A 26972-nucleotide genomic window follows, 5' to 3' on the forward strand; every position below is an offset into this window, starting at 1 on the left:
AAAAATATAAAACTTAGCCAGGCATGGTGGCATGAGCCTGTAATCCTAACTACCAGGGAGGCTGAAGCAGAAGGATCTCTTGAAACTGGGAGGCAGAAGTTGCAGTGAGCCGAGATTGTGCCATTGAACTCCAGCCTGGGCAACAGAGTGAGGCCTTGTCTTGAAGGAAAAAAAAAAAAGGAAGGAGAGGGAGGGAGGAAGAAAGGCAGGAAGGGAGGAAGGGAAGGTGGAAAGAAGGAAGGAAGGAAGGAAGGAAGGAAGGAAGGAAGGAAGGAAGGAAGGAAGGAAGGGAGGGAGGGAGGGAGGGAGGGAGGGAGGAAGGGAAGGAAGAAAGGGAGGGAGGGAAGGAAGGGAAGGAAATGGAGGGAGGGAGGAAGGAAGGGAGGGAAGAACGGAGGGAGGAAGGGAGGGAGGGAGGGAGAAAAAGAGGGAGGAAGGAAAGAAGGGAGGGAGGGAGGAAGAGAGAGAGAAGGAGAGCATGACAGAAAGGTAGGCAGGTGGCTCCCTGATGTCCCCCAGAGTCCCTGCTGCTAATGTATTTCTTGGCATGGGTGACACAGGAAAGGAGGGAGGTTCCCTCCTTCATTTTCTTCCCTTCCTTCCCTCCCTCCCTCCCTTTCTTCCCTCCCTCCCTCCCTTCCTTCCTTTTTTCCTTCCTTCTACCTTCCCTCCCTCCCTCCCTTCCTCCCCTTCTTCTTCCCTCCCACACCTTTCTTTTCTTTTTTTTTTTTTTAAAGACATGGTCTCACTCTGTTGCCCAGGCTGGAGTTCGGTGGCACAATCTTGGCTCACTGCAACCTCCGCCTCTCAGGTTGAAGAGATCCTTCTGCTTCAGCCTCCCTGGTAGTTGGGATTACAGGTATGTGCCACCATGCGAGCTGGTTTTTATATTTTCAGCAGAGACGGGGTTTCACCACGTTGGCCAGGCTGGTCTTGAACTCCTGAACTCAAGTAATATGAACTGTTTCTGTCCTGCGCTTTTAGGAATGTTATTTCACAACTAAATATATCTGGGCGGTGGCGGTGGTGATTCCTAACAGAACGCACAGGGAGCTTCCCGGTGCCCTCAGCGTCCTCTGGGCTCTGACCCGCTGTGTCTGCATCATCGCAGGCACCCTCCAGAGCCAGCGCCCAGGCCAGAGTCTCCTCAGGGACCTGTGGGCCATTTGCTGCCGGCCCAGGCATGCTGGGCCTGTCTCACGTGACCTCCTTGTGTGGTAACTGTCGGGTTCCAGGCCTGTGTCCCCACCTGTGCCTGCTCCCCACGTGGAAAAACGTGGAGACCATGGCTGCTGACCCTCGAATGGGTGATGGTGGCACGTTCCCACTTACCGTTTACTCTGTCCGTCTGACTATATCCCATTCAGGCACATCCCGAGACCTTTGCAAGGGCCGAGAAATTCCAGCAAAGGCTGTCCCGTGCCCGGAATGCCCCGTCACTCTGCGGAACTCCCGCTCAGCCCGCATGGGCCGGCTCAAGGTTCCGCTCCTCTGTGGGGCCACGCCGGCCTCCCACATCTCCCGTGGGCTCCGATCTCCCGTGGCTGCACGCCCTGTCTCCACACGATCCTGTTTCTCTACCCCCGAAGCTCCCTGGGTTGTTCTCCGGGCTCAGATCTGACCCACTTCTGAGCCCCGAGGGTCTGTCCCTCACCCCCGCGCGCCTCGCCGGCACTCTGACTCACTCAGGCGAGCTCCACGGCGCTTGCGCTCTGGAGGCCCGAGCCTCTGCTTCGCAGTTCCCGCCAAATGCACTTCCCCAGCGCAGATCCCTTCAGCTTCAAGGTTGGCCCTCCTGACTTCCGGCAGGCACGTGCTGGGCGGGTCCGGGGCTGAACAGGGCTGGGGGGAGGTGGCCCAGAGAATGGGGTGGGGCCAACAACGTGGAACGGAAGCAGGGGGCAGAGCCGGAAATGTGTCCAGCCTTGAGGTAGGAGCCGTATTCAAATGAGGCCAGGAGAAAAGCCAGGGGCTAGGGGCTCAAGGGAATGGCAGGTCCTAGAATCTAGCCCAGTAGTTGAGAGCCCAAACACAGGTAACCCCACCTAGAGGACAGCCTCAGCCTTAGGTCATGAAAATGGAAGGGTCAGGGCAAGGGAGTGGAATCCCCACCTCATGCCTCACCTAACTGCAGTCACTAAGGTACTCTCCATGTCAATGCTCCCACCTCTCAGGTAAATCATCTGCCCTCTCTCAGTTCATTTCACATCAAACATGGCTTTAAAATCCCACAGCGTGGCTGAGGGCTAAATAGACCTTGAGTAGGTGTCCGGTGGAACTCAGCTTCCTCCCACAGAGGGTCAAGGCAGAACCTGGGATCACATAGCAGCTGGCTGGGCCAGGCCTTGGCTCCTGGATGGGACTCAGGACTAGTCTTTGCCACTCCCCTCCTGCACATTAAGACAGGTTGAAGTTCCAGGACAGGCTCCAAGATGTGGGCAGTGGTATCCCTCCCTGCAGGAAAGGCAGCCTTGGAAATCCCTGCCACCCTACCCCCCACTCCCCACCCCTGAGTCCCTTCCCCCTCAGGAAGGAAAACCCTGAGTATTGAGTAAGAGAAACTTGAGTTCCTGAGCCCTTACACGAGGGGTGGGGGAAGGGCAAGAGGCCACAACCTCAGCTGGAGCCACAGAACAGCAGGAGGAAGTGTTTGGCCTCCGAAAGAAGAGACCCAGGTGAAGAGAAGGTCAATGGCCAGAAGGTGTGACCAGTAGGGAGCCACGTGGAGATGAATTCCAGGCAGAGAACACCTGGCTGCCTATCTTTTCCATTTCCAAAGCTTAGGGGCTCCATCAGCTTTGGGTGTAGCTGGCCTACCTCACGGAACAAATTAAAAATCCTGGGAGCAGCTGGGTGCGGTGGCTCATGCCTGTAATCCCAGCGCTTTGGGAGGCCAAAGTGGGCGGATTACAAGGTAAGGAGATCGAGACCATCCTGGCTAACACAGTGAAACCCTGTCTCTACTAAAAATACAAAAAATTAGCCAGGTGTGGTGGCAGGCACCTGTAGTCCCAGCTACTCAGGAGGCTGAGGCAGAAGAATGGCGTGAACTCGGGAGGCGGAGTTTGCAGTGAGCCGAGATCGCATCACTGCACACTAGCCTAGGCGACAGAGCGAGACTCCGTCTCAAAAAAAAAAAAAAATTCTGGGAGCCCCTAAGGACATATAGGAGCAAAGCATGTGTGAAGATGGTTGGAAGAGTTTCTGACTCCGAGGCAATATTCTATTTCTTCCTTTGACAGATGAGAAGACTGAGGCCCGGAGGGAAGACAAGCATGTGGTTATCAGCTGGCATATGGTCCAGCATCCTGTCCAAGCTCCAGCCCCTAACACTGGGCCAGGAACACTCCTTCCCCCAGCCTACTGTGGTCCAAAAGCTGGGCGTGGTGACAGGCACCTGTAGTCCCAGCTACTTGGGAGGCTGAGGCGGGAGGATCGCTTGAGCCCAGGAGCTTGAGGCTGGCCTGGGCAACATAGCAGGACCCTCAACTCTAAAAAAATTTTAAATTAAATAATAAATAAAGAGTCCTAGAGAGGCCGATGCCCACCTATGCCCTTTCCAGGGCAGTTTAATTGGTATCATTTGTAAAAGATCTTTTCCATTACCCCCAAAGCCTTTGCATTCCCTTTCAAAGAAGGCAGCTGTTTACTGGTTTTGGCCCCATGTGCAACAGTAGGCCTTGGTCTGATGCTGCCACAACACTCCCGTGTGACACTCCAGATGACAGTCCAAGTGCAAGTCTATGTCCAGCTCTGGGCAGCAGGGGGAAGGTGAGGAGAGTCAGGTCTGTAAATTGAAGCTGGGCAGGGCCCTGGCTGGCTGGAGATGTGTGGGCAAGGTGAGCAGGCCCCATGTGCACCCCAGCTCCAGTGCCCACTGGTGTGGCTGAAGCCCAGGTTGGGTGTGGTCAAATTAGAGGTCCTGAGAGAGAAGCCCTTAGGCCAAAGTGTGTGCTGGGAAGCAGGCCAGGGCAGAGGCCCAGGGAAGATCTCAGCAGGGGCAGTGTGAGCATGAGCAAGTGTGTGCACCTGTGAGCGTGCAGACAGCCCAAGATCAGAGATACAATGTGCAGGGGCCTTTGGTGAATGTGTGGCTGTGCCCCTCCCTTCTGAGATACAGGCCCAGCCCCTGCCTCCAGAGGCTAAGGGAGCACACCTGGGGGTAGGAGAAGTTTGGGAAGGAAACTCAGCTGGAAATGGTTTAGGCCTCAGAGCCCACATCCTGTGGGAGGGGCTGTCAAGGGGCCTGCTGTCCTGGTCCTGTCGAAGTCCTCAGAGATGCTGGAGTGACAGTCCTCTAGGGGTAGAGATGGTCGTCTTCCCAGGAGAAGGTGGCCCAGAGACTCAGAGGTGGGATCAGTCCTGCCAGTCCTGGATCAGGAGGCCTCTGTCGGGCGCCGCCCCCCTTCCTCCTCCATCAGCAACAGGCGGCGCCGGCCAGCCTCATAGTCAGCCTCATCCACACTGACCAGCAGGCGAACAGCCTCCCGGCCCACAGCCTCTCGCAGGGCCTCAGTCAGGAACACGCCCCGCAGGGCCTGCAGCAGGGCGCCACTCAGGTAGTCGCCCCAGAAGGCGTCCAGATAAGAGAGCTCTGAGAACTTGATGTCACAAACCACGGAGCCCAGGTCCCTTGAGCGCAGCACCGCGGTGGCCTGACCAAACACATCCAGCTGCCGAGCCAGCGCCTGGGGCCGCCGGGATGCCACGCCCTGCTCCAAGGCCGGCCCATGCTCGCAGTACTCCGCTCGAACCCGGAGCCGGATGTCTGCAGGGGAAGGAGGGATTTGTCAGGGAGGGGGCCAACACTAGACACACTGCTTACGGGGACCACCACCACCCTTCCTCCCTCCAGCCTTCTCCCTCCACCCACTTCCGGTAGCCACACCCTAGTCCTGACACAGCCTCCCCAGCTCTGTGGGTTCCCTGACCAAGTACATCCTCCTCCTCTCCAGCCCCACCACCTCCTCACTGCTCCAACAAGCCTCTCCCCTGCCAGGGGTGCTCTTTCCCTTGATCTGCACAACACTTGCTCCCTCTCTTCCTGCAGGTCTTTGATCAAAAGCCACCTTTCCAACAAGGCCCACCTAGACCAACCTATTTACAACTGTAACCACCCACCCAGCCCTCTCCACAGCACACCAGGTCCCACACCCTGCTCCATTTTTGTCCAAGGCACTTATCACCTTCTAACCTCCTCTGTCAGTTACTATCTGGTCATCATCTGTCTCTACACTCAGTGTGGAGAGACAGATGACAGGAAGGAAAGGGTTTTTGTCTGTTTTGTTCACTTGTGTAACTGTGGCACACAGTGGGGGCTCAATATGTATTTGTGAAGAACTAATGCATGAACTAAAGGACTTGCCTTTAGGCAACCAGCCTCACACCCAGCCCCCAAATAATGAGATTCACATGGTGCCAGCCACATCCCCATCCCTCCCATGCACCTGAGCCACCACTGCGGACGCGCAGGGTCCTGACCAGGCCAGGGAGGCTTGCGGCTGGACCTGTGCTGGCTCTACTGGGAGTCAGGTGCTCTCTTGCCACAGAGCTACTAAGATGATGGGCTGGAAGCCCAGAGCTGCTGGGGGCCACTGTGCCAAGAGGAGAGAAGGAAGCCTACATAGGGCCAGCCGCGGAGAGAAAAAGATTCCTGAGGTCATCACATTAGCCCATGATCGTAGCTGGATTTTCAGCTACACTCAACTCCCCTTTTTGCTAAAGCCAGTTTGAGTTGGTTTCTGTCACAGCTGTCCCCACATATGCCCAAATGAGGTGGCAGCTGTGCACAGGGGACAGGACACTGGACTTCTGAGGCTATCCTGTAATCATGAACTTCGCTTACCACCTCTCTTCCAGGATTTCTGAATTCCCACCCATCACCTGGGCTAGAGACAGTACCCCAATTCTCTCTACACACCCAGTGAGGCTGTCCTGAGGATTAGCTGTGAGCCAGAAATAGCAGTAGCCAACACTTTCAGAGTGCTGACTATCTGCCAGGCGCTACACCAAGTACTTGAATCACAGAAACTCATTTAACCTACAAATGACCCTGTGGGACAGGCCCTATTACCTCCAACTTACAGATGAAGAAATGGAGGCCAAGAGAAATGAAGTGACTCACCCAAGGTCACATGGCCAGGCAATGGCAGTGCCTGACAGAGGTCATTTAACCTCCTATGTCCCTGAGAGTAGGCTCCTCAATTAATGAAGTGGATTCCCACACAGGAGCCTTTAGCAGTGTGACCTGTGACAAGTCACAACCTCTCTGAGCATGGGTTCCTGCCTAAACAAGGGGACAATTCCTGCTGTGAGGAGCTGTTAAGAAGATTAAAAAGAGCAATGGATGGAAAGGAACAAGCTAACACTGCACACAGCGTCCAAGGGGTGCTCCTGGAATGGCAGCCATCAACCCCTCTGATATGCCAATTACCTGACCCTTGGGGATGCAGTAGAATCAGCCCTGTGGGGCAGGGGCCACCGTTAGCCCACTTGACAGATAAGGAAACGAGGCTCTGGGAGGGAACGTCTCATGCTGTGGCTCCCTTCAACTTTCATAGACCATGTCAGCCACTGAGCAGAAAAGAGAAGGCAGGGCCCCTGCTCCCCAAGACAACCTCACAGCCCTGCCCACTTCCTCCTCCCACCCCAAACCCTTCCTCTTTCTGGCTCTAGGGGAACCCCATCCTCTCCACTCAATGCCCAGGGAAGCCTGCCCGGCCTCAGCCCCCGGGCCCTCCCACGGCATTCAGGCCCAGCTGTCTCCATCCAGAGGACCAGGTCCTTGACTGAGTCCTTGACTCCAGTAAGCAACTGGCCATGACCTCAATCAATGTGGGTGGGAAAGCAGGGGGCTGGGAGAAGCAGCGCCTGTTCCAGGCCACACAGGGGTGGCTGGCCACAGAGGCAGGGCAGGGTGGCAGAGTCCTACAGACCTTGAGGTGAGTCCCAGCTCTGCCACTCTCTAAGCTGTGGGGCCTTGGGCATGTGACCTCACCTCTCTGAACCTGTTTCCCCATCTGACACACAAACAAACAAGAGGTCCCTGCTGCACATTGAGGTCACAAGGATTAAATGAGGCAACTCGTAAAATGCTTGACTCACAGCCCTACGACAAAGAAGGCTCCCAAAAACAGGAACTGTAATTTCGACACCCACCTCCCTACCACTATGGCCCTCACCCAGGCCTTCACCTCTCTCTCATGGGTCCCTAAGCCAACCTCCTCCTTGGACTCCTCCAACCCCTCCCATGTCCCCCCATACCCTGCACTCGAGTCACAAGAAAATGTTCCCAACAAGACCCTTACTCAGAAAATGACCTGTCTACCTCCTCCATCCAGAACACTTGCCAAGGCTCAGCTAGTGAGCTGAGTCCTCTCTCAGTTCGTCCTTCTCCCCAGCGTGAACCTCTGGTGTAAATTCTCAATTCACCCAGAGCCCCTACCATGTCACAGTGGACAGGGGAAAGGGACAAGGCCAGAGCAGATCTCTGTGCCCCCGTTCAATCTTTTTTTTTTTTTTTTTTGAGACGGAGTCTCGCTCTGTTGCCCAAGCTGGAGTGCAGTGGCATGAACTCGGCTCACTGCAAGCTCCGTCTCGTGGGTTCATGCCATTCTCCGGCCTCAGCCACCGGAGTAGCTGGCACTACAGGCGCCCACCACTGCGACTGGTTAATTTTTTTGTATTTTTGGTAGAGACGGGGGTTTCACTGTGTTAGCCAGGATGGTCTCGATCTCCTGACCTTGTGATCCGCCCGCCTCGGCCTCCCAAAATGCTGGGATTACAGGCGTGAGCCACCGCGCCTGGCCTCAATCTCTTATTCAACAGATATTTCATGAATGCCAAGCATGCTACAGTGACACGAGGGACCTGCCACAAGTGGGACGGGGAGACGTGTAACCCTCAGTTAGGAAGCACTCCCCACAAGCCAGGCTCTACTCAAGGGCTTTCCTCTCTCAGCCCATCTAATCCTCAGAGCACTTCATCAGCCCCGTTTACAGATGAGCAAATCCTTCAGCAGACCACACTCCCACCTCTGAGCTGGAAAGCATGATCATGGTGCACAGGGAAAAGACAGGGAGGTGCCACCAGGCAATAGGAGAAGGTGAGCCTTCTCTGAGCCTCTGCTCCACCCTTAGCACCCAATCATGTGCTTTACCCCTCCCCAAAATAATCACAACAGGTGACACCTGCATATAGCTTTTACTATGGGCTGGCACAGTACTACATACTTCACATCTGCCGACCCCTTGGATTGTCCCCACAACCTTATGAGGTGATGCTGTTATTATCCCTTTTCTGCAGATGGGGACATTGAAGCACACAAGTTGAGTCACCTGCCTAAGGCCACCAGACAGGAAATGGCAGAGCTGGAATTTTACCTGAAGTATTGGTTCCTGCATCTGCGCTCTTAACTACCCCATCCTGTTTGCTACCTCACACAGAACCATACACATCAAATACACAACTAAAAGACATCTGAGGGCCAGCAGAGAAAATGAGACAGAGCAAGTTATAGTTCAGATTGAAAGGATCAGAGATCTCTCTAGAAAATGACATCTGAAGTAAAATGTGAAGGAGGACAAGTAGGTTTAGAAAGAAAAACAAGAGAGAAAAAAAGAATGGCATTCTCAGGAGAGATGAGCATTCATGGAAGTCCAGAGAGAAAATGAACTTCAGGCCTGCACAGGCTGAGGGGCCGGTGTGGCAGGAACGTGGAGGGCAGAAGGGCACTAGAGGAGAACTGGCAGCCAGGTCAGGGAGGCTGATCTCAATCCCAATCGCCAGCAGACTCAAGATTCTACGGCCTCTGGAGGTGACCACACCTCTCTGCACCTCGGTGGCCTCCTGTGTAAAACAAGGCTCCCCCTAGCAGCCGCCCACATGGGGCTATTGTGATAATTTGGGGCTGAATGCAAGGAAAGAGGGGAGGCCAGGAAGGCCAGGCATGCAGAGAGGACAAGAGGCAGGACCTGCTGACTTAGGGGCGACTCCAGCTGTGCTGTGAAGTGGCAGGTGAGTAGAAACAGGGCCACGGCAGCAGGTGGGGAAGGGTCACAAGTGGCTGTCCAGGATGAGAGCAATAGACACGGAGAGCAGTGGAGGAACTGTCCAGTGTGGCCCTGAGTAGGGAGGCGGGAAGAGTATCCAGCACCATGTGTGCTGGACCGGGAGCTGGCTGCATCTTTTCCACTTTGGCAGCTGTGGGGAAAAGTTCCCTGTCCCTGGGAGGGCAGGGGCAGGTGCCACGCCTTCCTAGAGAGGAGAGCTGCTCCTGCTTCCTCCACGCAGGTGGGCCCGGCACCCTTTTGTCCCCCACCCCCACCTCACCAGTCTCTCTTCGGGGCAGATGGGACATCAAGTGAAATGGGCTACTCAGTGGGGGACCAGGGCGAAGTTCGAGGGAGCAGGTCCTGGGCTGGGTGTGTCTGGGAGCCCAGAGATGAACTTCATTCAAGTCCTCCCTCCAAGAGTTCCTAGTTGGGTGGTGATCAGGTTTGGATGTGAGTTCTCTCCCAATCTCATGCTGAAATGTGACTCCAATATTGTAGGTGGGGCCTGATGGAAGGTGTTGGATCATGGGGCTGGGTCCCTCATGAATCCCTTGATGACGAGTGAGTTCTTGCTCTGGTATTTCCCGTGACCGCTGGTTAAGTGTGTGGCAGCTCCCCCACCCCCCACCTCTTGCCATGTGACAAGCCAGCTCCCTTTGGCCTTCCACCATGAGTGGAAGCTTCCGGAGGTCCTCAACAGAAGCAGATGCTGGCATCATGCTTCTTATACAGCCTGAAGAAGCGTGAGCCAAATAAACCTCTTTTCTTTACAAATTACACAGTCTCAGGTCTTTTTTTTTTTTTTTTTTTTTTTTTTTGAGACGGAGTCTCGCTCTGTCGCCCAGCCCAGGCTGGAGTGCAGTGGCGCGATCTCAGCTCACTGCAAGCTCCGCCTCCCGGGTTCACGCCATTCTCCTGCCTCAGCCTCCCGAGTAGCTGGGACTACAGGCGCCCACAACCGCGCCCGGCTAATTTTTTGTATTTTTAGTAGAGACGGGGTTTCACCGTGGTCTCGATCTCCTGACCTTGTGATCCGCCCGCCTCGGCCTCCCAAAGTGCTGGGATTACAGGCGTGAGCCACCGCGCCCGGCCCAGTCTCAGGTATTTCTTTATAGCAACACAAAAATGAACTAACACAGGTGGGCTGGGGAAAAAGAGGACCTGTGCTTCCACAGTACTGGAGGGCTTCCAGCCTTGCTGGAGAGAGGTGGCCAATGTGCTTCAGTGGAGAGACCCCACACCTGCCCCTGCCACCACACCAGGACCAGCACCAGCCCCCTCTGGACAATGGTGGGACCCCTCCCAGCATCCTGGCTTGCCTCACTCATCTCTTCTCCACAACAAAGCCAGCATCATCATGTCAAATGGAAAGTTCTTCAACTCCTACTGAACTACTGATTTGAGGCAATGAGGAGAAGCTGCCTCCAACTCCAGAGAGGGATAAGCAGCCATCACCTGCTTCCTGATGGAGGGGCACAACACACCCTCAGAAGCAGGCTTGAGGAAAACAAAACATCAAACCAGAATCTGATCAAGCCTCTCCAGACCCTACTTCCAATCTTCAGGAAATACAAAAGACAGGGTAGAACACACTGATCAACCCTACTGCAGGATACAGTCAGCAAAATCCAGTCTTCGGGAAATGCTACGGGACAACTGCTTTCAAAAAATACAATGCAAGGCAGAGAAAGACAGATGGTAGGGGAAAGGACAGACTTCAGAGAACCTACACTTATGAGACAACTGAAAATCTGAGCACTGATCAGATATTTGATAGTAAGGAGTTATTAATCTTTTTTGGTGTGAAACCCTATTTTTATCTTTGGCCAGCCACAGTGGCTCACACCTGTAATCCCAACACTTTGGGAGGCCGAGGCAGGCAGATCACCTGAGGTCGGGAGTTCGAGACCAGCCTGACCAACATGGAGAAACCCCATCTCTACTAAAAATACAAAATTAGCCAGGTGTGATAGCATATGCCTGTAATGCTAGCTACTCGGGAGGCTGAGGCAGGAGAATCACTCCAACCCAAGAGGCAGAGGTTGCAATGAGCTGAGATCGTGTCATTGCACTCCAGCCTGGGCAACAAAAGCAAAACTCCATCTCAAAAACAAAATACACAGTGAAACATCTACAGATGACATCATAGGGCAACCAGAATTGACTCCAAAATTCCTAATTATCCTAAGTTGAGATCAGTCATGAGTTGACAATGGCTGAAGCTAGTCTATTCACTTTGGTATATTTTCCACAGAAAAAATTGCAGGGGCCAGGCGGTGGCTCATGCCTGTAATCCCAGCACTTTGGGAGGCCAAGGCAGGTGAATCGCTTTGAGCTCAGGAGTTCAAGACCAGCCTGGGCAACAGGGCAAGACCCTGCCTCTAAAAAAAAAAAACACAGAAATTAGCTAGGCATGGTGGGTGATGTTTGCAGTCCTAGCTACTCAGGAGTCTGAGGCTGGAGAATCACTTGACCTGGGAAGCGGAGGTTGCAGTGAGCTGAGATTGAGCCACTGTGCTCCAGCCTGGGCGACAGACTGAGACCCTGTCTCATAATTTAAAAAAAAAAAAAAAAAAAAATTGCAGGGGAGAAGCAAAACTGATCCTGTCATTCAAATCCTCCAACTGCTTTCCATAATTAAAAGAAATGCAAAACCCAGGCCCCGCAGGATCTGCCCTGGTTCCCTCTCCTAGGGGTCTCCTCCATTCCTGCCAGTTTCCTTGCCATCCTCCACGCTTCGCTTGAGCACTGGCACGTCCCACTTGGGCCTGTGCTCCCGCTGTCCTCTCCATCGGGAACATCCTTTCCCTGACGTCTGAAATCTCTCCCTTGGCTTTCTCCCGCCAGAACACAAGCTCAATGAGGGCAGGGCCTCCCATCCCTGCTAACCTAGCCAATACTAAACACTCTATAAATACATATGGAATAAACAAATAAACAAACCCAAGTTTCAGTCCAGCTCTGCCCCCTGCCACTGAGACTAGTGACTGCCTTTCCCTGAGCATGCCTCTTCCTTTGCAAGATGTCACCCCACCTCAACGGCTGTCTTGAGAACTCACGGCCAGGTGTGTAGTGCCCACCACAGACCCTGAGAAGGACACGGTCGCTCAGATGTCCTGTGTCCAAGCCTAGGACCACCAAGGTGCCCTTCCTCACTGTCTCAGGCAGTTGGGAGTTTGTCTAGTTCTATCCCTCAATGGAGGGCAGCTGGCGGGGAGTCACAGGTATCACAGCTGAGGAGGAGTTAAGAATGGCAGGCCTCTTCTTCAGTCAGGCCTTCCACCTCTGGCATTTGGCCTCTCTAAAAGTAAGCCATCCCTTTTTTTTTTTTTTTTTTTTTTTGGAGACGGAGCCTGTATCTGTCGCCCAGGCTGTAGTGGTGCAGTGGTGCGATCTCGACTCACTGCAACCTCTGCCTTCTGGGTTCACTCCATTCTCCTGCTGAGTAGCTGGAACTACAGGCACCCACCACAACGCCCTGCTAATTTTGTGTGTGTGTGTGTGTGTGTGTGTGTGTGTGTGTGTGTGTGTGTTTGGTAGAGACGGGGTTTCACCGGGTTAGCCAGGATGGTCTCCATCTCTTGATCTCGTGATCCGCCCGCCTCGGCCTCCCAAAGTGCTGGGATTACAGGCGTGAGCCACTGTGCCTGGCCGCCATCCCATTTTCCAGAGGGAAAAACAGGAGCCCAGATGGGGAGAACCTCACTCCAGCCCCACCCTGCCCGGTGAGTCAGCAGTCAGACCTGCTCACCCATCTCCCACAGAGGCCTAGCCATGCCCTGGTTAACAACCTCCTCGCCTCGGGAAACATTCGAAGCCTCCCTTGGTCTGTTCCTGTCTTCCTTGAGGCAATGACTCCCTCACCTGCCCAGCCAGCCTGGTGGCTCTGGGAATTACTGGCTGATTCGAAGGGGAGTCACACCAGGCAACCACCCCCTCAAACTCTGCCCCACAAGCCCGCGTAGCTGCCTGGACCTAGGGCTGGCTCTCTAGGTCTGTTCCTTCTGACAGCACCCAGCACAGGTATCTGCTGCCTCATCTACAAAGTGGGCATGATGCCCACTCCCTGGAGGGCCATCATGGGCACTAGGAGGGGGCAGGTGTGCATGCTTTGTGGGCTGGAGAAAGCTCTGCAGATGGCAGAAGGAAGCACCTCCAGGCCAAGGTCTCCTGGAAGACGGGACACGCCAGCATCTCACCAGCTCCAACTAGGCCGCCTGACCTCCGGCTTCCACACTGGCCTCCTCCACTGAACCCTTCCACCTTGAGCACCTGCCGCTTCCCCCAGTGCCTCCTCCCCTCCCTCAGCAGCCTCAGCCCTCCACAGGGGCTCAGCACCACCCCTAGCCTCATGTTTCATTAGGGCACTTGTCACTAGCTGATGCCATCTGCTATGCTGGCTTATTTTCGAGTTATCTGTCTCGCCCACTATAATGTAAACTTCTGGAGGCTGAGGAATTTCTTCACCTGGTCCAATTCTGTGCCCTCCGTGCCTGGAACAGTGCTTGGTATAGAGAAGATACTCACTAATAAAAACTGGATAAAGGAATTAACAAATAAACCCTTCTATGGCTCCCCCACCCACCGCCCCCTGGAATAAAATCCAAACCTTCAAGGCCCCCTGCCTGCTTCATCTCAACCCGCTCTCACCCACAAAGCCTCTGCTCCAGACAGACTCAGCCCTGACCACATCCGGCTAGGGACTGCACACATAAGTCACTCTGCCAGGATCACCCTTTCCAGCTCCTCTTCCAGCTTCCTTGAGCTTGTTCTAGACATGGCACCTCCACAAGGAAACTGGGGCTGGTCAGGGGACTCCCTGCACACGCCAGAGCCCCTGCACTCACGATGCCTGTGCCACTTGTCACACCAGCCTCGCTGCCACTTTTCTGATCTGTCTTCTCTGCAGCCTGAGAGCTCGAAGACCATATTTGATCCCTTCTGTGTTTCCAAAGGCTGCCCAACTAGACAAAGGAGTACTACAGTTGAGGGGGTGCTCATGGCTGTGTCCTCCCCACAGGACCAAGTGGAATTTCTCAAGGGCAAGGTCAAAGTAGTCTCACAGCAGAGTCCCCAATCCACTGTGTCTACAGTCAGCCCTATGGCCAGTGCCCTTCTTTACTTCCTAGGTCACTTCTCACCCTCTCCAACACGACCCCCAGGCCAGACCTCTGCCCAGTCCTTCTCTGCAGACCTCACAGCCTCTTCAAGCGATTAATCTACTTAACACACACCTAGCAGAGCACCTACTAGATGCCCAGTGCGTGCTAAACACTTTGAAAACCCTAACTTGCTTAATAACTGATTTTCCAGATGGAGTTAGAGTTCCTTGAAGAGGTATCACATCATGTCACCCTCCTGCTCAAAACCCATTGACAGTGCCTGGTGCATGGAATAAAATCCAAACTGTCATCCCTGCCGTGGTCCTCCAGGCCCAGCTGCTCCGGCCCCAGCCTGGCTCCTAGACATGCTCCCACCCTCTCTTCGTGGCGCTTATCATTGTCTAAAATGATCTTCAGTCTCACTGGTCACCTGACTAGGCCAGCTCCATAAGATCGGGAACCCTCGCTGCAGCACTCCTGCCCCAGGCATACTGCGCAGCAACAGTGAGAACAATAAACCCTCGTACAGCGTGTGCCAGGTTGGGCGCTGCTCCAGGCATACCGTGGGTAAATCTGTTTTCTCCCAACAATCCAAACAGGGAGGCGATTATCAGCCTCACTTTACAGATGTGGAAACTGAGGTGGATGGCTGGACGCGGTGGCTCACACCTGTAATCCCAGAACTTTGGAAAGCCGAGGCAGGTGCATCACTTGATGTCAGGAGTTCGAGACCAGCCTGGCCAACATGGTGAAACCCGTCTCTACTAAAAATACAAAAATCAGCTGGGTGTGGCAGTGGGTGCCAGTAATCCCAGCTACTTGGGAGGCTGAGGCAGGAGAACTGCTGAGCCCAGGAGGCGGAGGTTGCAGTAAGGCAAGATCACGCCACTGCACTCCAGCCTGAGAGACAGCGTCTCAAAAAAAAAAAAAAAGAAATGAAATGAAACTGAGGCAGAGAGGTTCAATTACTGGCCTGAGGTTGGACAACTTATTTAAGTGCCAAGACCAGGATGTAAATCAGGCAGCCTGATCCAGGATCGTCGTTTTTTTAGCCTGTGATATGCTGCCACTGCACAAGAAACGTCTGAATAAGTAAACCCAGGCAGATGTTTACTGAATACACAACTGAAACTAGGGCAGGGGGTTGTCAGGAAAGGCTTCCTGAAGGAGGTGGCACAAGATCTGATCCTTCAACGATGGATAGGATGCAGACAGGCAAGATGACAAGAGAAAGGACAAGAATTCCACTGTGGTGAACGAGAGCTGCCACCCATCTGCCAAGTGTGTCATATGCCCCAGAAAAATGCTCATTTCTCCCACCCTCTGTAGCCCGCCCGGGGCACGCATTGCCAAGGCCTGCAGACACCTACCACAGGTCACTTTGCCTTCGGAGGAAGGTCTGGCGGGCTCTGGCTGCTGCTGGGGTGCGGCTGGAGCCCCTCTCCGCCGCCGTCTGGCACCACCACTGGGCCGGCCTCGACTCCGCCGCTGCCGCTTGGTTGGGGGGGAGCCTGAGGAGAAAAAAATGGGGCAAGTTGAGGACTAGGATGACAGCTAGAGTGCCCAGCTGTATGCCTGGAAAATAACTCAAGGTGTTCTTGGTGCTGAGCCCGAGTGAGCCACTCTGCCTCCCTTCTTCAGTGGCCCTTTCTAAAAGATGAAGAGTACCAACTAGTATCATCTAGGAAGGGCACATGAATACACCCTACCATGCTGCAGCAGGCCCACTCCAGGTGTGATGGGACCCTAGAGAAATCTCTGCACACTTACACCAGGAGACAAACACGACAACCGCCACCAGGGCATTGTTTATCACGATGAAAACCTGGGAACAACATATCTGGCAAGAAAAAACAGGAATATAGGGAGATCTCCAAGATAGACTGTTTAAGGATTTAAAGCAAGATACAAATAAGTGTGTACAATGTGCTGTACTTTGCATAAGAAAAGAAAGAAATTAAGATTATATATATTTGCAAAATGAAACACTGGAAGCACAGACTAGAAATGAATGAACTGGGGGTGACGGGCACCCAACAGTAGAAATGACATGTCTAAAAACACTTTTCTTTTTTTTTTCTTTTTTTTTTTGAGACAGAATCTCGCTCTGTCTCCCAGGCTGGAGTGCAGTGGCACCATCTCGGCTCACTGCAAGCTCCACCACCCGGGTTCACGCCATTCTCCCACCTCAGCCTCCCAAGTAGGTGGGACTACAGACGCCCACCACCACGCCCGGCTAATTTTTTGTATTTTTTAGTAGAGACGGGGTTTCACAGCATTAGCCAGGATGGTCTCCATCTCCTAACCTTGTGATCCGCCCGCCTCGGCCTCCCAAAGTACTGGGATTACAGGCGTGAGCCACCGTGCCTGGTCAAAAAACACTTTTCATATTTGTTTTTTTGTTGTTTTTTTTTTTTTTGAGATCGAGTTTCACTCTTGTTGCCCAGGCTGGAGTGCAGTGGCGCAATGCAACCTCTGCCTCCCAGGTTCAAGCAATTCTCCTGCCTCATGCCCCCGAGTAGCTGGGATTACAGGTGTCTGCCATCACAACTGGCTAATTTTGTATTTTAAGTAGAGATGGGTTTCACCATGTTGGCCAGACCAGTCTGGAACTCCTGACCTCAAGTGATCCACCTGCCTTGGCCTCCCGAAGTGCTGGGATTATGGGCGTTGAGTCACCAAGCCCGGCCCCATGCTTCAGTTTTGACTTTTGACTCATGTAACCGATTTACACATTTAAAAAGTTAAAAGAAATAAACCATAAAATTAACACAAACAGGCCAGGCATGCGGTGGCTCCCACCTATAATCCCAGCACTTCTGGAAGGCCGAGGTGGGTGGATCACTTGAGATCAGGAGTTTGAGACCAGTCTGACCAACATGGTGAAACGTGTCTCTACAAAAAATACAAAAATCAGCTGGGCATGTTGGTGCTCACCTGTAATCCCAGCTACTGGGGAAGCTGAGGATGGAGAATTGCTTGAACCTGGGAGCCGGAGGCTGCAGTGAGCCAAGATTGTGTCACTGCACTCCAGCCTGAGCAACAGTGTGAGACCCTGTCTCAAAAAAAAAAAAAAAAAAAAGAAAATTAAACACAGAAGAAAATGAACCTGGTCGGATGCTGTGGTTCATGTCTGTAATCGCAGCCTACAGCCCAGCAGTTCAAAACCAACCTGGAACCTGGGGCAACATGGAAAAATCCGTCTCTACTAAAAAAAAAAAAAAAATTAGCCAGGTGTGGTGGCACGTGCCTGTAGTTCCAGCTACTTGGGTGGCTGAGGTGGGAAGACTGCTTGAGTCCAGGAGGTCTAGGCTGCAGTAAGCAATGTTTGCGCCACTGGACTCCAGCCTGGGAAACAGAGCTAGACCCTTGAAGGGAGAAGGAAGAAGAGAAGGAAAAGGAAGGAAGGAAGGAAGGGAAGAAGGGAGGGAGGGAGGGAGGAAGGGGATTGTATACATAATTGGTAACATGAATAATCAGATGAAAGATTATTCAAGTAACTTGAAGAACATTCTGACTGTAAAATCTCAATGGGATATGCTCAGAGAACAAAAAACACAAATAAAATCTAAGTTTCATTCACTAGATATAGTCAGCAGTTGTACTGACTTTGTTATTTTGATGCTATTTAATTACCATTGTAAAATAAATCAAACAAATCCACATCACAGTATTATTAAGAGGAAAGACTTTTAGTATAAAAAAGTCTGGCTGGGGCCAGGTGCAGTGGCTCACGCCTGTAATCCCAGCACTTTGGGAGGCCAAAGCGGGCGGATCACCTGAAGTCGGGAGTTCAAGACCAGCCTAACCAACATGGAGAAACCCCGTCTCCACTAAAAATACAAAATTAGTCGGGCGTGGTGGCACATGCCTGTAATCCCAGCTACTCAGGAGGCTGAAGCAGAAGAATTGCTTAAACCCGGGAGGCAGAGGTTGCAGTGAGCCGAGATCATGCCATTGCACTTCAGCCTGGGCAACAAGAGTGAAACTCTTTCTCAAAATAATAATAATAAAAAGTCTGGCTGGGAGCAGTGGCTCACACATATAATCCCAGCACTTTGGGAGGCCAAAGCAAGCAGTTCAGCTGGGGTCAGGAGTTCAAGACTAGCCTGGCCAACATGGTGAAACCCCGTTCCTACTAAAATACTAAAAATACATTAGCTGGATGTGGTGGTGTGTGCCTGTAGTCCCAGCTACTCGGGAGGCTGACACAGGAGGATCGCTTGAACCTGGGAGGCAGAGGTTGCAGTGAGCTGAGATGGCGCCACTGTACTCCAGCCTGGGTGACAGAGTGAGACTCCATCTCAAAAAAAAGTCTTTGTAACGTTCTTGTTTCTTTGTTTAGAGTCTGGGTCTCCTTCTATTGACCAGTGGCATGCCACCACACCCAGCTCATTTTTTTTTTCTCTGAGACAGAGTCTTGCTCCGTCACCCAGACTGGAGTGCAGTGGCGTGATCTCAGCTCACTGTAACCTCCACCTCCCTGACTCAAGCAATCCTCCTACCTCAGCCTCCTGAGTAGCTGGGACTACACACACACATCACCATGCCAGGCTAATTTTTTGTATTTTTTATAGAGACAGGGTTTTGCCATGTTGCCCAGGCTGGTCTCAAATGCCTGGGCTGAAGCAGTCCACCCGCCTCAGCCTCCCAAACTGCTGGGACTACAAGTGTGAGCCACTGCACCCAGCCAGGTTTTTTACCTTTTTAGACAGAGGGTCTCACTATATTGCCCAGGCTGATCTCGAACTCCTGGCCTCAGGCAATCCTCCCGCTTCAGCCACCCAAAGCACTAAGATTACAGGCATAAGCCACCAAACATGGCTATGATGTTAATCTTAAATTTAAAATACTAACAGAAACTTTTTGAAAAGTAAAGTCTCTAGCACTATTCACTGAAAGAACCTAGAAACAATATACACACTCAGCACCCAGGTTTTGGTCTCTAAATACTACAGCTTCCTTGAAAAACAGCTGATTCTAGGGTGGGGAAGGGAAAGTTCAAAGTGAGCCCAGGACATCTTGCAGTGCCACAAAGCAGGAAGCACCCAAAGAACAATATAAACACATGAAGAAGACACAAGAGGCTAGCCAACTGGAACCTTCAGAAGACTGACTGACTGTAACAAGTCCGTAAATAGCGTACGGGTCTATAGTGACACTCAAACTCAAAGGGGCATTGGGGGAATACCTCTTGAAAGAGAAAGAAAAAAGAAAAAGAATTAGAAAAATCACCATTTTATAAACACCAATGTGATAACTGATTCAGAAGGAGCTCACACATGTGAAACCCACTGAGTAAATGGCTATTAGGGAACAGGACGTGCCAAAGTATCATCTCATAGACTATTTACTAACCACGAGAACTAAACGTCCCTTCTCAATGGACAAACATGGCAGACAATCGCTTAACCAGGTGATCAAATTTTCCCACATCAGAAAAGCCAGGCCATACATGCCTGGGGATGTACTCCAGTATGAACTAGATGGCAGCAACCAAGGATTATTCCTGCCAGAAACGTATAAACTGAATCTAACCAAGCCTCAGACACAATTCCCATTTAATAAGAAATGTAAGGGAAAGAGGGACGAGTTAAATGACTCCATCAGGAAATAGATAAACAATCAGGACATTCTACAAAACCACCGGCCTGCTAGGGTGAATAAATCAATGTTACAGGAAAAAGAAAAAGGTATGGGGTATAGGGACAGTTTCTGCACTACGGGAGGAAACTAAGGAGACATAACAACGGAATGCATGCCAACTCAACTATGAACAGATTCTGAACGGCCCCACAATCTGCGGATATGTGAAAATTGACTGTTAGAATATTAGAGAATTTGTGTTTATTTTCTTAGGTATAATGGTCTTAAAGTGGTAAAGGAAAACATCCTTATTCTCCATGGATGCCTAATTTAGGGGTAAAGCATCCTGATGTCTGTAATTTACTTTCTTTCTTTTTTTTTTTTTTTGAGACAGAGTCTCGCTGTGTGGCCCAGGCTGGAGTGCAGTGGCCCGATCTCGGCTCACTGCAAGCTCCACCTCCCGGGTTCCCGCCATTCTCCTGCCTCAGCCTCCGAGTAGCTGGGACTACAGGCGCCCGCCACCACGCCCGGCTAGTTTTTTGTATTTTTAGTAGAGACGGGGTTTCACCGTGTTAGCCAGGATGGTCTCGATCTCCTGACCTCGTGATCCACCCACCTCGGCCTCCCAAAGTGCTGGGATTACAGGCTTGAGCCACTGCGCCCGGCCTTGTAATTTACTTTCAAAGGGTTCAACAAAAAATCCAGAATTACATATACACATACAGCAAAAGTAGGAAAATCTTAACAGTTACTGAACCTAAGTGGAAGATGTTAACTGTACTAATCTTTCAACTTCTATGTTTGAAATTTCACATAATAAAAAGAAAAAAAGAGAGGTGGCCAGGGCGCGGTGGCTCATGCCCGTAATCCCAGCGCTTTGGGAGGCCCAGGTGGGCAGACTTCTTGAGACCAGCAGATCAAGACCAGCTTGGGCAACATAGTGAAACCTCATCTCCACTAAAAATACAAAAATATTAGCCAGGCATGCTGTCACACGCCTATAGTTCCAGCTACTTGGGAGGCTGAGGCAGGAGAATTGCTTGAACCTGGGTGGCAGAGGTTGCAGTGAGTAGAGATTGCACCACTGCACCCCAGCCTGAGTGATTGAGACTCTGCCTCAAAAAAAAAAAAAAAAAAAAAAAAAAAAACCAGGCCGGGCGCGGTGGCTCATGCATGTAATCCCAGCACTTTGGGAGGCCAAGGCGGGCGGATGACGAGGTCAGGAGATCGAGACCATCCTGGCTAACATATGAAACCCCATCTCTACCAAAAATTAGCTGGGCATGGTGGCAGGCACCTATAGTCCCAGCTACTCGAGAAGCTGAGGCAGGAGAAAGCAATTAACTCGGGAGGTGGAGCTTGCAGTGAGCCGAGATTGCGCCACTGCACCCCAGTCTGGGCGACAGAGCAAGACTCTGTCTCAAAACAAACAAACAAAAAAACCAAATAGGGGTGGCTGGGCATGATGGCTCATGTCTGTAATCGAGCAATTTGGGAAACTGAGGTAGGAGGATGGCTTGAGGCTAGGAGTCCAAGACCAGCCTGGGCAACAAGGGAAAGACCCCATCTCTATAAAGGATGAAAAAATTAGCCAGATACGGTGGCATGCCCCTGTAGTTCTAGCTACTTAACAGGCTGAAGAGGGAAGACAGCTTGAGCCCAGGAGTTCAAGGCTGCAGAGAGCTATGATTTCACCACTGTACTCCAGTCTGGGTGACAGACCAAGCCCCTATCTTGAAAAAAACAAACAGAAAAAAAAAATTAGGGGCGGTGAGGAGAATAAATAAGTTAATTGGGGCATGGCAATTAAAAGAAAACAATTGGAGATAGCATGAATAAATCTCAGACACATCTAGAAAGACCACCAGGTGCAGAGTAATACCCACAATGTAATACCATTTAAAAGAAATATGAAACCATGTGCAACAATTCTATATGTTGCTTCAGAACACAGTATTTGTAGCAATAAAAACACACACATACATATAATACACACACACAGTGAAAATGAGACAGAATAACCCCTCAGGCCCCTTCCTTGATAGGCACAGTTCATAAGGAAAAGAGGGATACGGCCATCACACCCACCTAGCTGGGCTCACCTGTCTCCCACTGACCCTGCTGAGAATTTGCAGAACTGCTTGACTGCCGACGGCGACGGCAGCTACCCTCTGTCCTCTTTGAAGAGCTGGAGGTGCCATAGCTATAGCGTTCTGGAGACACTGGAGGAAGAGAACAGGAAGAAGCATTCAGTCTCCTGGCACTAATTCCCACTCTGGGAAGAATGCCTGCACCACGGGGTGCCTAAGTTCCCCAGAAGTCAGAGCCCAAATACCCACTCATTCTGAAACACCTCCTGCAGAGGTTGCTCAGATGCCTCCTGAGACAGAGAACTCATCACCACTTGGGGCAATCTAACCCATGTCTATGGCAGCTCAAACTGTCAAGGTTATTCTGTTAATAGTCATGGTCAGGGTCTTTGTAATGGCCCTTTGCCTTGGCATCAACTGCCCCCAGCTCTCCCCAAGGAGTAAGCAGGCCTCTGTGCAGGCTCTGCAAATCTTCTCTTCTAGAGCCTAATGTTCAGACATAGATATCCAAAAACGCTGTCAGCTCTTCCCTAGAGCTGTCCTTCTCCTGCTTATCTAAATCCTATGGGCTTACTCTGGGCCAGGGAAGGCCATAATCCCCCCTCCCCAAACTAGCCACTGCCCCTTTAGCAACCCAGACAAAGGCCTGGTCTAGGCATGCACAGGGCTACTGGCAGCCTGAACCCCTCCTAGCTTCTCACCTCAAGACTGCTATCCTCCAGGGGCACTTCCTTCACAAGGATTAAGGGCATCAACTCTGGGGACAAGCTGGCTGGGTTTGAATTCTGGCTCCCACACTTTCCAGCTACGGTCTCTGCAAGCCCCTTCATAACTTACCTCCCTCTCTCCCCTAGCTTGGGTCCCCTCTGCTCCTGCCACACTGGCCTCTGATGATGCCAAATTCCCACCTCGGGCCTTGGATGCTCCCTGGCATTTTCTCCCCTGGGGTCTATGCATGGCTGGCAGTGCAGCCTCAGGACAAAGCCTCCCTTCACCTTGCTGCTCTCCCAACTCTCTCTATTCCATTATTTTTAGTCTTCCTAAAACAGCATCTAAAAATAAGTTCTCTGTCTGAGTGTCCCACTAAACTTAAACTTCATGGAACAAACACCTTGTCAGCCCCATCATCCTGTACCCCCTAGACCCAGCAAACAGGATTGTTATTACATGTGCAAACTGCTTAACTTCTCTGAACTTGTTATTTTCCTGGTTACAGTGAAGACAGTAACAGGACTTCCTTGTGGGATTACTGGGAGGCTATAAGGCACTAGTTCATATGAAGGGCTAACAGCTGTGCCTGACATGAAACAAGTCCTCCGTAAACAGTGGCCATAATCGTCATCACTGATGTGGCCAAATTCCCAAAGCCATGCTTCCCTCCTCTTGTGTTTCTCATTGATATTGTGGGAAGAGGGAGTGGTGGAATGGGACATAAGCTGCAGGCACCAGGAGGCCCAGCGGGAGCCAGGCCCTTTCCTCCCGGGAAGTGTGACACCCTCCCATTCAACCGTACCTGGCCGGCGCCGCTTGCGCGCCAGGTGCGGCAGCAGGTCGTGGCGGGCCAGCACGCGCAGGAGTTGCCCCAGCAGCCGCAGGTTGCTCTCGTCGCACTGCCCGCGGCGCTCCAGCTCCAGCAGGAGCTCTAGGCCGCTGCGGGCCCGGGCTAAGCCGCCGGCGGCACCAGGAGCCTCATCCAGCAGAAAGGCCAGGAGCTCCAGCTCGCACTCGGTCAGTTGCCCGCCCACCACCTCGAACATACGGTGAAGCGACAGCATCCCGTAGTAGTCCAGGCACTCATCCTCCTCCCAGCACGGGGCCGGGGTCGACCCGGATAGCGCCATTCCCGGGGGAGGGAGGCGGAACAAGCTCAGAACCCGGCCTAGAACCCACACAGCGAGGAGGGGGCAGTGGTCAGCGACGCGGAGGCCCGAACCCCACACCGCCAGCGCGTCTCCCCCGCCCAGTCGCGCCGGGCAGGGCCGCTCCCGCACCCCCAACCGCCTCGGTTTCCCCCTCCCCCGGGAGGGAATGGTCCCGCCCGAGGTCCCCTAAGAACAGGTCGGGACGCCGGAGCCCGCTTTGCTTCTGCCCCCCCCCCCACCGTGCTACGTTCGGAGCTCGCCTCCGGACCCGACCAAACGATGCGGCCCAAAGAAACCTCGGGGTCCACCCCGGGGCTCCCTGCCGACTGCCCCTGACTCTGGGTAGGACTGCCCAGACGAGCCCCGTTGCTCCGTCCAGTGGTACCGTCTGATGAGTCCCCCGGCTCTACGCAAGTGGTACCGCCCGAAAATGACCCTCTGCCCCCTCCACGGAAGAGCGACCCAGGCAGCCCCTTTGCTCCACACAGGTGGTATCGTCCGAACCCGACCCCCTCGCCCTGCAAGGGCGGCCCCGCCTGCTTCCCAGAGCCCAGGTGGTCCTGTCTACCCGCCACCAGTCACCATTAGGCCTCTCTGGATCCTCACCAGATTCTGGCGTCCGGTGACTCCTGGGCGACGGCCGCAGCCACTTGTTTTGGATCTTTCTGGCACCTTCTCTATTATTACGCCTGCGTCACCTCGCCCCTCCTCCTTCCCCCAACTCGCGCAGGTGCGACCGCCACGCCCCTTAAGCGCATGCGCAGAACGATGCCTCCAAGCCCCGCCCTTCCTGGGCCGCTTGACCTGCCCCCAACAGAAGCGTCTTGGTTCGCAGGTGCTGCGCTTGCGCAGAGCGAGAGCGCGCCGCATTTGGGGCTGTATGTGGTACCCGGTTCCAGGTCCCTACTTCCCGCCCGTGACTCAAGCCTCCGGGACCATGTAGCGCCACGTCACGAGTAGTTGTAACTACTCATCTCATTAACTACAGCCCCCTCTTGATCACGAGCTAGACGCCCACATCACCACCGCCCCTAGTTGCCCGTGGCAAAGGAACACAATCACTACATTCCTGGCTCCCAGTAACTCCTAGGCCTTATATGATCTGGTCCTGGGCACTCCTCCATTAGATTGTCCCTCACTTCTAGTGACAGCCAGGGATCTACATCTCAACTGTGCTGTCTCGTGATCCCAACTGGAAATCCCGCCCCCAGTCTAGAAGTTCCTTCCCCTGATCAAAACCGGAACTCGCTCATCTCACGTTCAGGACGGATACCTCCTTCCAGGCGGCAGCAGAACCCTCCATTCCGACTGTGCACATCTCGATGGCGTCCATCACGACCCCCATCACAGTCAGACGTCTCCACCCAGAGCCAAAACAGCCTCTCCGTAACCTCTTCCAATCTCTGCCCTCCGGGGTCACCCAGATACCCGCTCCCTAACTTGCAACAACTAGAGAGGGTCTCTCGGGGAATCGGCGTCTAGGCTGTGGTGTATGCGTGTCCCCTTACCGCGGGGCCTTGTGTGTGACGGTCGCCACGCCCCCCATTTAGGTGACTCAAAGTCAGGGCCTGCATGTGCTTGAGACAAGTCCCCTCCCTGGACCGGTTCTCACCCCCGGAATTAAATCCTCTTGGGAGTCGGGAAACCTGGGTCCTGCCTAGCACTGGCCCAGTACTGGCTCTGCCTGAACTGCAGCAGTGAATTCAAAAGAATCGGCTGGGCACGGTAGCTCACGTCTGTAATCCCAGCACTTTGGGAGGCCGAGGTGGGAGGATCACACGAGGCCAGGAGTTCGAGACCAGCGTGGCCAGCATGGTGAAACCCTGTCTGTACTTAGCCGGGCGTGGTGGCACGCCCCTGTAATCCCAACTACTTGGGAGGCTGAGGCAAGAGAATCACTTGAACCAGGGAGCAGTGAGCAGAGATAGTGCCACTGCACTCCAGCCTGGGCCACAGGACGAGACTTTGTCTCAAAAAACAAACAAACGCCGGGCGCGGTGGGTCACGCCTGTAATACCAGCACTTTGGGAGGCCGAGGCGGACAGATCACCTGAGGTCGGGAGTTCAAGACCAGCCTGACCAACATGGAGAAACCCCGTCTCTACAAAAAATATAAAATTAGCCGGGCGTGGTGATGCATGCCGGTAAGCCCAGCTACTCGGGAGGCTGAGGCAGGAGAATCGGTTGAACCCGGGAAGCGGAGGCTGCGGTGAGCCAAGATCGTACCACTGCACTCCTGTCTGGGCAACAGAGCGAGATTCCGTCTCAAACAAACAAAGCCCCCAAAAAATCTCTTCCCCTCTCTGGGCCTCAGTTTCCCTACTTGTGAAACAAATGGATGGCAATGGTAAGCTACGGAAGCATAGTCCTGGGCTAAACTCACAAGGAGGGCCTGGTAAGGGACTATCATTAAATCAAACGAAGAGTAGGAAAGATAGGAAAGCAATTTAACAAACTGAAGGATTCTGTCTTGCTAAGTGGGTTGTAGTGGACGCCTACAGTGTACGAGCTCTGTGCATGTGTGATATCATCCAATCCCCTAAACAACCTTTGAGGTGGCTGTGACTCAAGCTCACTTCACACCAACAAAACTGAGGCCTGGAGAGGCGAAACTCCAAGTGTGTCGGGCTCTAAAGCTGTACTCTCAGAAATGCTCCGTCTCTTCAGCTTTGAAATGACACCTCTGGCCGGGCGCGGTGGCTCAAGCCTGTAATCCCAGCACTTTGGGAGGCCGAGACGGGCGGATCACGAGGTCAGGAGATCGAGACCATCCTGGCGAACACGGTGAAACCCCGTCTCTACTAAAAAATACAAAAAAAAAAACTAGCCGGGCGAGGTGGCGGCGCCTGTAGTCCCAGCTACTCGGGAGGCTGAGGCAGGAGAATGGCGTGAACCCGGGAGGCGGAGCTTGCAGTGAGCTGAGATCCGGCCACTGCACTCCAGCCTGGGCGACAGAGCGAGACTCCGTCTCAAAAAAAAAAAAAAAAAAAAAAAAAAGAAATGACACCTCTGTCAAGGTCTCCCGCCGCCCAGTTCACTCCATGAGCCCAACGCTCACCAAAGGTTGCCCGCGTCTGTCTACAGAACTCTCCGAAGCTTGGCCCAACAGCGTCCCGGAGAACTGCGCAGGCGCCTCTCCTCGCCCTGCGCCCCGCCCACAGGGCGCAGATGTGTGCGTGGATAACTCCCGGAGCCCCGCCTGAGTGGCAACACGCAGGCGCAAGGTCGCGTGCCCTGCGCTGCGGGCTCTGATTGGCCGCCACGGGTAAGGGCACCGCC

The 26972-nt window shown here is 53.1% G+C and overlaps 2 protein-coding genes across 7 annotated transcripts in view; both read right to left on the minus strand.

Moving 5' to 3' along the window:
* POU2F2 (POU class 2 homeobox 2) overlaps positions 1–4401 on the minus strand; it is a 110905-nt gene extending 106504 nt beyond the window's left edge. For 2 of the 3 annotated variants that reach the window (XM_074023752.1, XM_045379502.3), the window contains exon 1: positions 1686–4401. The gene's annotated coding sequence lies outside the window, so the exon portion shown is untranslated. Of the gene's footprint in view, positions 1–1332 lie in introns of all 3 variants that reach the window. The other variant, XM_045379500.3, reaches the window with a different exon arrangement.
* On the minus strand, positions 3542–26852 carry DEDD2 (death effector domain containing 2). 4 transcript variants are annotated; one of them, XM_005589399.4, is made up of 5 exons: positions 24967–26852; positions 23345–23710; positions 21844–21963; positions 15526–15666; positions 3542–4768 (listed from the first exon to the last, which is right to left on the minus strand). In XM_005589399.4, exons 2-5 carry the CDS (start codon positions 23670–23672, stop codon positions 4377–4379), a joined length of 981 nt encoding a protein of 326 aa, XP_005589456.1. In that variant the 5' UTR covers positions 23673–23710; positions 24967–26852; the 3' UTR covers positions 3542–4376. The 4 variants fall into 4 exon arrangements, with proteins under 4 accessions (XP_005589456.1, XP_045235475.1, XP_045235477.1 ...); XM_045379540.2 differs by lacking the exon at positions 24967–26852 and adding an exon at positions 24300–24434; XM_045379542.2 differs by lacking the exon at positions 24967–26852 and adding an exon at positions 24276–24434.
* Between the last annotated feature and the right edge of the window lie 120 nt (positions 26853–26972).

Source organism: Macaca fascicularis, chromosome 19, assembly GCF_037993035.2.
Source record: "Macaca fascicularis isolate 582-1 chromosome 19, T2T-MFA8v1.1".
Lineage (NCBI taxonomy): Eukaryota > Metazoa > Chordata > Mammalia > Primates > Cercopithecidae > Macaca > Macaca fascicularis.

Coding starts and splice junctions, on each gene's coding strand:
- DEDD2 (XM_005589399.4), bottom strand. CDS start 23,672: ATGGCGCTATCCGGGTCGACCCCGGCCCCGTGCTGGGAGGAGGATGAG. Junction 21,964..23,344: donor GCGCAAGCGGCGCCGGCCAG/GTACGGTTGAAT, acceptor CTCTTCCTCCAG/TGTCTCCAGAACGCTATAGC. Junction 15,667..21,843: donor GCAGGGTCAGTGGGAGACAG/GTGAGCCCAGCT, acceptor TTTTCTCCTCAG/GCTCCCCCCCAACCAAGCGG.